At 47.6% G+C, this 13,348-nt stretch overlaps 1 protein-coding gene across 1 annotated transcript in view; it reads left to right on the top strand.

Moving 5' to 3' along the window:
• SEMA4F (ssemaphorin 4F) overlaps positions 1–13,348 on the top strand; it is a 135,577-nt gene that overhangs the window by 38,028 nt on the left and 84,201 nt on the right. Inside the window, exon 2 of the mRNA XM_077814737.1 lies at positions 6,517–6,668. Within this exon, the coding sequence (XP_077670863.1) occupies positions 6,517–6,668 (152 nt within the window). The remainder of the gene's footprint in view (positions 1–6,516; positions 6,669–13,348) is intronic.

A 13,348-nucleotide genomic window follows, 5' to 3' on the forward strand; every position in this document is an offset into this window, starting at 1 on the left:
CAGGGAGCAGAGAATCCTCCAGCAAGTGACCCGTGCCCCATGCTACAGAGGAAGGTGAAAAACCTCCAGGGCCTCTTCCAGTCTGCCCTGGAGGAAAATTCCTCCCCGACCCCAAATATGGCAATCAGCTAAACCCTGAGCATATGGGCAAGATTCACCAGCCAGATACCCAGGAAAGAATTTTCTGTAGTAACTCAGATCCCACCCCATCTAACATCCCATCACAGGCCATTGGGCCTATTTACAATGAATATTTAAAGATCAATTAATTATCCAAATCATGCTGCTTGGTCTGATCATCCTTCTCCAGCCGTGCAATCAGTTGTGCTGTACCTTGTTGAACTTCCCAATGCTTAATTCCCCTGCACACCTCTATGATATTCCTCTTAGGGAGGTGGTTGTATGACATTTTCTAGAGGTTTTCTTTGACTTAACCTTGTTTTACTGCTGCAAGTCACTTATCGCAAAATATTTCTGGTGCATTCAGTATCCCACCAGCTGGTACCAACTGTCAAGGATCCGCAGGATCTCTATGCCTAAGCTTTTAAACAGCCTCTTGTAGGAACTCCTTTGCATGCCAGCCCCCGAACGGGTCTCTCTCTCCCTTCAGGATGGGCCATGCAGCCTCACCACCTCCTAGACTGAATCTGGCTCCAGCTCTCCTGCTTCACACCATGAGCTCTGCCCAGCTAATCCACACTGAGTTGGACCCCAGTCACAAGACTTGCCCACAGCAAGGTGACAACCTCCCCTCATGTCCTGTTTCCCCTGGAGTGGACATAACACTTAACAGAGCACAGTGCAGAAGGAAGCTGAGGTGCATACAGAACTCCTAAAAATCTTAGAGAAAATTCCCACTTTGTCACACACAGCACAGGTAGCTTTTACTTTTATGTAACTTGTTCAGTGGGTCATGGGTCACTTGCTAGTTTGAACTGGAGTAAATTGTGGAGTCTCTGTAACCTTGAAGTCTTCAGATCAAGATTTGAGGACTTCAGGTAACTCAGCCAGAGGTTATGGGCCTATTACAGGAGTTGAGTGAGTGAGGTTCTGTGGCCTGCGATGTTCAGGAGACCAGACTGGATGATCGTGATGGTCCCTTCTAGCCTTAAGGTCTATGAGTCATTGGGCTGGCTTGCTCTGTAGATTCGGATTAATTGTAAGAGCCCATGTTCTGGGTTGTTCTCCAAGTAGCTGATGAAGTGGAGCCAAAGGTGGCCAGAGTCTCCTGAGTTGGCTCCTTCCTTCAGGGACTTCTGGTGGAGTCAAGGATGATCTTTTCTTCAAGGATACCATTTCCCACCAGGTTATAGGATCCTGGAAATGAGAGAGGGAAAAAGGTATCCCACCTTCATGTGCTATTCTATGTGATGCAGTGGGTGTTCTGTTCTATCCAAGAGATTAAGAGAACTGGCTGAGATTGCTGGACTGCTAATGTTGATTTTTCAATAAGTATTGGCACACTGAGTGTGGGTGGCTGGGGATTCCAGAAAACCGGAAAAAAGCTGATCTTGTGCCAATATCTAAAAAGGGTGTTCTGCGTAATTACAGGCCTTTCCATGTGACATTGGTCCCAGGCAAAGTAATGATACAGCATGTGATTAATAAAGAATTAAAGGGGATAATATAATTAATGCCAATGCCAGTCAACATGGGTTAATGCACAATAGATAAAGGTAATAGTTGTGTAATGCAAGTAGACTTCTGTAAGGCATTTGACTCGGTACCGCACAACATTTTGATTAAAAATCTGGAATGATATAAAATTAACATGTTAAACTTTAATGGATTAAAAGCTGGCTAACTGATAGGTCTCAAAATGACAGGTTTCAGGGTAGCAGCCATGTTAGTCTGTATTCGCAAAAAGAAAAGGAGTATGTGTGGCACCTTAGAGACTAACCAATTTATTTGAGCATAAGCTTGTATATAAATCTTCCCACTGTATTTTCCATTGAATGCATCCAATGAAGTGAGCTGTAGCTCACGAAAGCTTATGCTCAAATGAATTGGTTAGTCTCTAAGGTGCCACAAGGTCTCAAAATGTAATTGTAAGTGGGGAATCATCCCTGAGTGGATGTGTTTCTAGTGGGGTCCCACAGGGATCTGCCTTGGCCCTGTGCTATTTAACATTTTTTTTATTAGTGACCTGGAAGAAAAGATAACATCATCACTGAAAGTTTGCAGAGGACCCAAATATTGCAGGAGTGGGGAATAATGAAGAGGACAGGTCACTGATATAGAGTGATCTGGATCGCTTGGTAAGCTGGGTGAAAACAACCAATATGCATTTTAGTATGGCTAAATGTAAATGTGTACATCTAGGAACAAAGAATGGAGGCCATGCTTGCAGGATGGGAAGCTCTATCCTGGGAAGCAGTGACTCTGGAAAAAGTTTTGGGAGTTGTGGTGGACAATCAGCTGTACTTGAGCTCCCAGTGCAACATTCTCACCAAAAGTGTTAATGTGATCCTTGGAAAGACGTGGGGGAATCTTGAATGGGAGTAGAAAGATTTTTGCCTTTTTGTACTGAGCACAAACTGGAATCCTGTGTCCTGTTCTGGTGTCTACAATTCAAGAAAAATGTTGATAAATTGGAGAGGGTTCAGCAAAGAGCCATGAGAATGATTAAAGGATTAGAAAACCTGCCTTACAGTGATAGACTGAGCTTCTGGAATCTATTTAGCTTAACAAAGAGAATGTTAAGGGGTGACTTGATCACAGCCTAGGAGTACCTACATGAGGAACAAATATTTGATAATGGACTTTTCAATCTAGGAGCGAAGGATCTAACATGATCCAATGGCTGAGGGCTGAAGCTAGACAAATTCAGATTGGAAATAAGTCATAAATATTTAACAGTGAGGGTAATGAATTATATGTAGCAATTTACCGAGGATTGCGGGTGGATTCTCTATCACTGGCAACGTTTAAATCAAGACTGCATGTTTTCTAAAAGAGATTGGGAATTTTTGGGAAGTTCTCCGGCCTGTGTTATACGGGAGGTCAGACTAGATAAATGCAATGGTCCCTTCTAATGCTGGAATATGAGTTCTTACTCAGTGCCTGTGACTATAGGGTATGTTTAGGGAGTACTGTCATTTTGCCCTAATTCTTGGGGTGTCAGGTTATGAAATTCTGTGGTTCTATAGATTCAAATCTAACTTAAAACATTTGGCTGATCAGAGCCTGGATCATGGTGCAAGTCCCAGCATGTTTGGTGGGTGGAGTTTTTGACACCTGTTCACTCCGCAGCTGTCTGGCCTCCTGCATGGTGAGCAGTCGCTGTGTTGCTGTGGAGAAGTCACATGTGACCATGCAGATTGCTCACAGGCAGGGAGGGCAGGTGTGCTTAGGTGATCGTTTGGAATTTAATACTCTTCACTTCGCTTGCAGCTGCTGGAATATTAAGCAAAGTGCTGATCTGAGACTCTCCTGTGTGGGGTGGATTTGAGTTCTTACTCTGGTTTGTTCAGCTTGATGAAGTGCATTAGCCCCATTGTTTGAGAAAATATCTTGTTTGGGGGCCTAGCATAATTTTCTTTCTTTTACTGGCTTTTTTCTTAATTTATTTTCCCCTGAGATGTGCTGGAAGTCTGTGTTTGTAAAGCAATGACATCAGATATCAAGTTGGTGGCATTTCTTTGCTCTCTTTACTGTGAAAGGACCTAAAGTGATATGAAGATAGTTGGGGGAAGGGAAGGAGGTTTTGTCAAATGCCAGCTTAGGCTGGGTCACAGTCAAGTACCTTAACTGTAAAACCATCCTTAATCTTCCTGCAAATCCTGACTCATTCACTGCAGTGAGCTCTGCAATGAGGGATTCATTCCTTGAGCAGTGAGGCAGAGGACATGCAGTGCAGTTGAAAATGGCAGATTTTCTATGGCTTACACAGCCAAAGCTGGATGGAGTTTCATGCTGATCCCAGGACAACGTTCCTGCGGCCAAACCTGGAGGTGATAGAGCTGTTTTGGGGGGCAGGGAGGGAGGTCAGAAAATGTTGGCACTGACCAATCTAACCTGTTCCCTAAGCTTGTTCTCAGAAATGGCTGCACAGTTAATGTATGTCACAGATAAAACTGAAATGAGAGGGTATAATGTGAGGCAACCTTAATATTGGGGTCAGTAGCAATCCTCCTCCAATGTACTACTTAGGCCTGTTATCTCTTCGCTCCACCCAGTGTGACTTTTCCGGGGCTTTGTGCAGCCTGGCTCTAAATGTCCTGATGGTGACACCTCCACCACTTTTCTAATGGAAAAGAGAAAATCAGCTCTATCCCTGACCTTTGATGCAGTTAAATCCAAGACAGTGGGTGACTGGTGTAAATATACCGGCTGCAGCTTCCTGGCAGCATCAGTCACCAGGGCAAAGCAGGGGGAGTTACTGGTAAGGAAGAAAAGACATATTCAGCAAACATGAAAGAAGTGTAAGCGAGGCGCAGAGATGTGCTATAGAGAGCAGAGTACTATGGAACAGGTGCTGCAGATGAGAAAGCTCTTGCAGCACCAACAGTGACATGGTTGTGTGAAGGGATGGAGGAGGCAGTTCTAGATGGGAGGGAAGGGAGACCAGAGAAACAAAAGACTTTTTTGAGCTCAGCTAGGGCACATGCCTGGCTGGTTTTAAAAGCTTAGGGGAATTTTGTACTTGATGCTGACTGAAGGCAGCAAGAGGAAACTCTGCAGCAGGTGTAACTGCACCTTAGGGGATGAGGCAAGAAAGACCCAGCCAGGGTTGCCTCTTCCCTGCCACCCAGCATCCCTTCAGAACCAGAACTGTGCAGGGGAAATCCCCCTTCTTGTACACTAGGATCCATGCAGTGCCACCCTGCCTCCATAACCAGGCAAATTTGGGGAGAAATTCCTGGGAGGAGCCAGCTGGAAACTGAAATAGGAGGAGCTGACCAGCAGCTGCAGCGGGGAGCACCCCACCCTGATGCCCCAAGGGCCTCGCTCCTCGGAGGTACTTGAGAGTTGCAATACTAGGTGGCACCCTGCTGTCCAGTGGAATCCTCAGCCCTGTACAATGCTTGGAGAGAGTGAGGTACCTAATAAGCCAGAAAGCTGTGCAGGGAGACATCTAAGCTAGCTAGGAGAGCAGCTGGGAGAGGAGAGGGGTGTGGGTACCGAAATGGCTGACCCGATGCACCTGGCTGACAGGCCCAGAGATTCTCGCCTCCTTCAGCCTGGGATCCTCCACCTTGAACCCTATTCTAAAGTCAGGCTCCTAAGCCAGGCCAGCCCTGTAGGTAGTCCCTAGCCTAATAGTTAAGACCGCCTCTCACATGCTCACGCTTGATACCTCGCTCCCGCTTTTCTTGGGCCCCTGCTGGCTTTTGTGCGGGTGCCACCTGCCCTCCCTCAGTGGTCTGCATCTGCCCCCCTTCTGTGGGATCTGACCAGTATTGGGTCTGAGGCATGCTCCGAGCATGCCCATGGGATCAGGGCCTGCTGGCAAGGGATCCAAACCTCTCAGCAGCACGTGGGCAGTTTTGTGCATATTGACCAACAGAGCTCGTGGGTCTCGTGGCGCTGTCGGAGCACATGCACGCGAGCGATGCGGGAGGGGAGGCAGGAGGATGGCTAGGGACTGAGAGGCAGCAGCGGCTTGCTGGTGTGCTGGGCTCGGACAGGAGCTACAGTAGCGAAGAGGAGATGAAATCTTTCTCCGGGCCCCCCTCTTGTCAGAGGGGCGTTGAGGCCAAGGGCTACGCTGGCAAAGTGAGGATGGTGGAAAGGCTGTTCAGGGCTCCCCTGGTGTTCTATTGGCGAGTTCTCATCGCCCCTTGCTGGCTCCCCTTGGAAGCTGCAGCAGGTAACAGCTAGATGTAGTGAGTCAGCTGCTGCCTCTTGCAGCCTGCCCTGCTCCCACTTGCACCCTCCTGCTGCACAGGGAGCTGTGGTGATCTCCCACTGTCTTAAGCATTTTCCCTTCATTTGTGTCTACACTCCAGGTTTTCCTTAACATTTCTCAGTTACCACCTGTTCAGCTTCCTGGCGGGAGCAGCATGGAACATCATAGGGCAGGGCAGGCCAGGCTCCTGCAGCCCCAGACCTTCTCCACTGTACTAGTCGTGCTTGGATCAGTGCTCAATGCCAGCACTCTTAGGAGACCTGCTTGAATTTGTGCACACTGTCAGTCCCACTGGGGCTGACGCCACTGCTGGACAGGGAGGCTAGGGGTGAAATGCCATTGCAGACCAGGCTGGTGAGAGCTGTGTATCAGCCTCACTGGGTCTCTGGGCAGTGGCAGGCTGAGAAGTGCAGTCTCGTGGTGGGGCATGCCGCTGATCTGTGCATATGCGTGTTCTCAGACTGTGGGGGCAGGGGAGGGCAGCTAAAATAGTGCACTCTCTTTCTGTCTGGATTGAAGCAGCAGGTAGCTGTTGGATCCCGAAGCTGAGCACAGTCTTGGTGACCCCACTAGCCTGGCTCACACGGGTCAGCATGTGTGGTGCTGGGTTAGGCCTTGCGTGCTCCATGCCCAGGACAGACAGTGTGCTTGCTCTCTGATTGCAGAGGTGCAGCAGATGGTTCATCGCTTCTTCCAGGAGGCCATTTCCAACTACAGCATCTTCCTGGTGGCCCCACAGACCAGGACTCTGTACGTGGGAGCCAAGAACGCCATCTTCGCCCTGCCTTTGGAGTCAGTCAACCAGCCTGCCAAAATGGTGAGCACAAGACCCAAATCTTATGGGGCCATCTGTAGCAGGGTGGGTGCATGTGGGGTGTGATCACACATGAGGGTTATTTGGGCTGGGGCAGGGGCTGCTTTCGAATGAGGGAGGTGTGTGTCTGAGCCAGGGTGGAGTCTACCTGGGTCGATTTCAGGAGATGCAACCAGGGAGTCATAGGGACTGGGGAATGTGGATGGGAGGTGGACCTGCATTGTGTACATCATGGAGATTACTGAGTTCTGTGGCACAGTCCATGGGTGCATTGCTGTGAGGATGGGTAGGGGGTGCGGGTGCGCAGGGATGATACACTCAGGGTAGAGGTGCATTCTGGGGCTGTTGCTGTTGGGGGGTATGATGTGAGTTTGGAGGAGGAGCTCTTGGGTGCTAGTTACCCCCTCCCCCACTGACTGAGAAGAACTAAAGCAAATGAAATGCATAGTCCAACAGTGCCTAAAACCAAACAACCGCACAACATAACTCTGGACCCATCTGCCAGCAGCACAAACCGCTCTTACAGGACTGCACCACTGCAGGGAGGGAGGCCACCTGCTCCTGCCTGCTCCTCCACAGTCCATGAGGCAGAATCATGGTCAGCAGGGCTGTTTCACTTAGTGAACTGGCTCATCAACCAATCTGGACACTAGACCCAAGCACCGATTGCTGTGACGAGCTGTCTGCACACTTTGCTAATAGATCAACTGAAGATGAATGGAACTGACCCCAGCCAGATCCTATTATCCACTCCATAACCCCGACTGAGAGTGGCCCTATCAGACATGCTGAAGCTCAAGAAGTTCTAACAATATTAGAGCCTAATGGAGGATATAAATAGCATAGCTGCCCACCGTTACCACACAGATCTTTGTAAGGAAACACATTTATTCTTAAGGTGAAAGCATTACAGAAAAAATATATTAAATAAAAAAAGAACCTAAGCACATGCTAATAAACTTACAGAGCTCATTTTCTCCCCCCCCCCCCCCCCGTTCCAGCACGGGCTCTGGTAGGAGTCAGTCCTTCAAACCCCACAAAAGGGTGTTTTGGTGGTTAACAGTTCATAACAGTTTTAGCTCAGAATAGACACCCCCATGAATCGGTTAGTCTTTCCTTTATACAGCTTGGCCTTTGATTTTTCAGATTCTAGGAGCAGGTAATAGTAGACAGTGGTTCCCTCCTCGGGATGTAGCTTCAAAAGACTGGATTTTTGCATACCCAGAGGAGGGAATTTGCGTTCATATTCCCCTAGATATTCCCCAGACAAACCATTTGACACTGTCTGTCCAAAAGTCCATTCATGTCAGACCCATTGTTCAATACAGTCCTTTGAAGTTCATAACACTTTCCAGGGCTAACATCCTGTGTCCCCTCCTAGAGAGGTCACATACAATCCTGGCCCACAATAACACACAGCCTTTGCATTTAATATAATGGATACGAAAGATACTTCATATGATTTTTCCAGGATATTGCAGGAAATTGCTGTATTTGTCACAGCCAGCACTAAAACATCTTTGGAATTTCTAAATATTATAGATAATTTTCTAACTCAAAATGTGTTGCACCAAGTATGGGGAATTCTATATTAGCCCTCATCTTGACCGATAAAGAGGAACTGATCACAGAACTAAAAATTAATGGTAGCTTCGGTACAAGTGATCATGACTCGATCACACTTATAATGTGCAAGCAGAATAAAATCTGCCACTGCCTCCTTTCTCTGGTGACGTCTGGCCCCCTTTTGGTCCCCCACCTCATGTGCCCTTCTGCAGCGTTGCCAGCTCTTTTTTGTGATTTTATTATGAGTCTCGTAACACTTGGGGCTTTCATAATGACCCAGCTCCTGGAGACAAGTGAGTATGTGAGAAACTCGGCTGGCATTTTCAGAAGCCCTCAGGGTTTGGAGAAAAGTTTGCAAATGTGACTTGCTTGAACAGCTCAGAAACCAGAGAGAGCAAGAGCTCAAACTTGGCTTAAAAATCATGAGATTACTTTATAAAAAAATCTCATGACTTCTTGCGGCCTGGGTCCTGATCTTTGAACTCCTGGGTGTGGCAGTACTGGAGACGTCACAATTTTGCCCTCTCTCCATCCAGCTCTCTGAGACCTGCAGGACCCAGCACTGCTGTCTGCTGGCAGATTCTCTCTCCCCTCCCGCCCCTCCATTATCCACACCAGGATCTTTTGGGGGCTATATCAAGTATCTTCTGTCCTGCCACTTTCAGTCCCCACCTTCCCCCTCCCCCTCCATCAGGTCTTTCTCTCCTCCTGGTAGCTCCTCCTTGACCACGTCCCTCTGACTTTGATGCCTGGATCTCCCTCTTCTTCAGGGCCATCAGCCTCCTCCTAAGGTCCCTGTGCAATATCCAGTTTCCTGCAATATCTGTGAAGTATGTCATTGAATTAGTTTTTTTCTTTGGAGTCCAATTCATTAAATATAAAGGTTGTGTGGTGTTGTGGTCCAGGATTCTACCTGACATCTCTAGGGGGGATATGAGATATGAGCCCTGGAAAGTGTTACGAACTTCAAAGGACTGCATTTAAACAATGGGCCAGACAAGAATGGACTTTTGGACAGACAGGGTCAAGTGGCTTGTGTGGGGAATATCTAAGGGGCAGTGAATGCAAATTTCCACCTTAGATTATGTAAAAACCCTCCCTTTTGAAGCTATGCGCTGATAACCTGTTCCTGGAATCTGAAGATCAAAGGCGCAAGCTATATAAAGGAAAGACTAACTGATGCTTGGGGTGCTTATGCTGAGCTAAAGCTGTTATGAACTTGTAACCCCAGGAAAATTCCTTTGTGGCATTTGAAGGCCTGACTCCTCCTAAAGTCCTCACTGGAGTTGGGGGTGATCTCTGATAAGCTTATTAGTATGTGTAGGATCTTTTACTGTTCTAATGTTTTCTCTGTAATCCTTTCACTTTAAGACTAAATGTACTTCCTTAGAAAGAGCTGTGTGGTAACTTAAACTATGAGCAATTATGCTGTTTGGAGCCTCTGAAGAGGAAGCAAAGTGAGGATACTGGCTTGTTGAGACAGGCTGGCTTGCTAGGAATATGCGGTGCTGTTATAGCCCTGTTGGTCTCAGGATTTTAGAGAGACAAGGTTGGTGAGGCAATACTTTTTTATTGGACCAACTTCTGTGGGTGAGAGCTCTGCTTCAGGTCTGGGAAACTCCGGGAGTGTCACTGCCAGGAGTAACATGGGACCATGCAGCCTGAAAAGACCCTGGTCAGGAGATGGGGAGAAATGCGGGTCTCTGCCCAAGAGAGGTGACAGCTGAGGAGCTGTGAGCCTACAGTGGGTTTGCTCAAGGGAGCACAGAGGAGACAGCCCCATCTCACCTACTAGCCTCCCATCTCCACTTTCCTGCCTCTTCTCACCCCTCAAGGCTGGATCAAGTCAGTCACTTTCCCAGCCAAGAACCTCACCATTTCTGCATTGCCACTCTGGCCACTGTCTTGTTTCCATTAGCATCGCTCATTCCAGTCCATTGATGTCCATGGCCTCTCTGCCGGTCTAGCTCCCTCCTCCACTGAGTGTTGTAGAATCCCTCTACCCAGAGGGATACAAATGGTTGATTTGTGTTTTTACTTAAATACTTTTCTAAAAACACTTCAAGTTTAATTTGAAATGGTTGCAACCTATACTAGGGCCTAGACTTACTCTAATTGATATCATTTAAATAAAATAATACTCACGCAGTATGTTTGCTGCCAAAGTTTTAAAGAAAGTTAGAGCCCTGAACTGGTGGAAGTCAGTAGCGTAGCCGGGGGGGGAGTGGCCGCTCCCCCACTGAGCACAAGTGGCGCCTTCTTAATATTTTGGTGCCTTTTTTCATTTTTACTCACCCGGTGGCGCTCCGGGTCTTCAGCGGTGGGTCCGGCACTTCAGCGGTGGGGGCCTTCAAGCGCTCCGGGTTCGTTGGCGAGGGCCTTCACTAGCTCTGGGTCCTCGGCGGCATTTCGGCAGCGAGGGCCTTCGGTGCTGCCAAGGACCCGGAGCGCTGCATGGTGAGTACAAGTGGGTGGCACCCTTTTTGTATGTCCGCTCCCCCTGTTCATTCCACCCGGCTACACCACTGGTGGAAGTCACTGGCTGAGCACCTGGGTCCAGAGTTTGCAGAAGTGCTAAACGAGCAGGTTCAGAAAGAATATTTGCTTCACTTCAGTTTATTCAACTAGTTTATTCAAGGTTGAGAAGCTGATTGGGAGTTGAAAAAGCTGGACCATTTATTTTCTTCTTTGAGTGACTGCACATGTCTGTTTGACTTAAGCGTATGTGTACTCAAGCCAGAGAGCTTTCTGTAGCAGTATCTGTCAGGGTGGAGCATATGCCCTGTGCTTCCTCATGCCTTCAGCCAAGGATATAGAAGGCAGAGCCACCCTGAACCTCCCTCAATTCCTTCTCACTGCTTTTGGCTACAAGTTGGAGCTGCTTGTAAGGATTTTAACATTTTGTTGTTGTTGTTGCAAATAATAGATAGTAGTTAGTGTGAATAGTTAACATAGATAGTTTGAGTAGCAGCTGTGTTAGTCTATATTCGCAAAAAGAACAGGAGGACTTGTGGCACCTTAGAGACTAACAAATTTATTTGAGCATAAGCTTTTGTGAGCTACAGCTCACTTCATCGGATGCATTCAGTAGAAAATACAGTGGGGAGATTTATATACACAGAGAACATGAAACAATGGGTGTTTTACACACTGTAAGGAGAGTGATCGCTTAAGATGAGCTAATACCAGCAGGGTGGGGGGGGGGAGGAAACCTTTTGTAGTGATAATCAAGGTGGGCCATTTCCAGCAGTTGACAAGAACATCTGAGGAACAGTGTGTGTGTGTGTGGGGGGGGGGGGAATAAACATAGGGAAATAGTTTTACTTTGTGAAATGACCCATCCACTGCCAGTCTCTATTCAAGCCTAAGTTAGTTGTATCCAGTTTGCAAATTAATTCCAATTCAGCAGTCTCTCGTTGGATGCTGTTTTTGAAGTCTTTTTGTCGTAATATTGCGACTTTTAGATCTGTAATCGAGTGACCAGAGAGATTGAAGTGTTCTCCGACTGGTTTATGAATGTTATAATTCTTGACATCTGATTTGTGTCCATTTATTCTTTTATGTAGAGACTGTCCAGTTTGACCAATGTACATGGCAGAGGGGCATTGCTGGCACATGATGACATATATCACATTGGTAGATGTGCAGGTGAACGAGCCTCTGATAGTGTGGCTGATGTGATTAGGCCCTGTGATGGTGTCCCCTGAATAGATATGTGGACACAGTTAGCAACGGACTAGCGCAAGTAGAGTAGGGGCTTTAGGGGACGAGAGCTGAGGAAGCGTTGTTCTAAATCAGCGATAAAAATGTTGGCATACTGTGGGGCCATGCGGGTACCCATAGCAGTGCCGCTGATCTGAAGGTATACATTGTCCCCAAATGTAAAATAGTTATGGGTAAGGACAAAGTCACAAAGTTCAGCCACCAGGTTAGCAGTGACATTATCGGGGATAGTGTTCTTGACGGCTTGTAGTCCATCTTTGTGTGGAATGTTGGTGTAGAGGGCTTCTACATCCATAGTGGCCAGGATGGTGTTATCAGGAAGATCACCGATGGATTGAAGTTTCCTCAGGAAGTCAGTGGTGTCTCGAAGGTAGCTGGGAGTGCTGGTAGCGTAGGGCCTGAGGAGGGAGTCTACATAGCCAGACAATCCTGCTGTCAGGGTGCCAATGCCTGAGATGATGGGGCGCCCAGGATTTCCAGGTTTATGGATCTTCCCTTGCAAACACACCATCCTCCCTTTCACATGATTATCACCTTAGACACCTTCCTCTCCCCTCGCACCCAGACTGTTTTTCCTAAATAACACCTCTAAGATCCAGCTTTTTTCCTCTGTTCACACTGGGAAAACCCTCCTGGCCCCTCTCCACTCTTATGACTGCAATTCCCTCCTCTCCAGCCTCCTGGACACTCACCCCACACCTCATGCACTCTGCTCATCTTACTGGCCAGGCACTTGGAAAAACCTACCCCTTCCACGAGTCCCTCTGTTGGCTCCCCATGTTCTACTGTATCAAATCAACTTCCTTGTGCTCCCTTTGGGTCTCTTCCCAGCCCCCCGCTTCTCTGCTTTCTCATCTCAGTTGTCCCTCTCAAACTCCAACTTGTCTGCCTGTCGGGTAGCGTCTCACACTGTGCTTTCTCCCCACCACCCCACATTTGTAGCACCCTCAAGATCTACTCCTGCACTCTGAGTGCCTTTCCCAGACCTAAGCAAGAGCTCTATGTAGCTCGAAAGCTTGTCTCTCTCACGAGCAGAAGTTGGTCTAATAAAAGGTATTACCTCACCCACCTTGTGTGTCCAGTACCCTAGGACCAACATGGCTCCAGCAACACTGCATACAGCAGCTGTAAGTAGTCAAGCAGTTAACTATGGATGGGCTGAGTCTGAGCTGGGGTAAAGGGTTCTTATTTAAAATATATGCTCTGGTTCAAATGGGAATGATTGTGTTGATGTTCTCTGGCTTGTGTTGTATAGGAGACCAGACTAAAGGATCACAGTGGTTTGTTCTGGGCTTAGAATCTGTGACAGTGAAGGAGTCCATGTTGGCTTGGCTGCTCTTTCCTCCTGTCTGTGTTTGTCAGCTGCTTGGGCAAGTAGTGTCTCCCCAGTGCTG

Source organism: Eretmochelys imbricata, chromosome 4, assembly GCF_965152235.1.
Source record: "Eretmochelys imbricata isolate rEreImb1 chromosome 4, rEreImb1.hap1, whole genome shotgun sequence".
Classification (NCBI taxonomy): domain Eukaryota; kingdom Metazoa; phylum Chordata; order Testudines; family Cheloniidae; genus Eretmochelys; species Eretmochelys imbricata.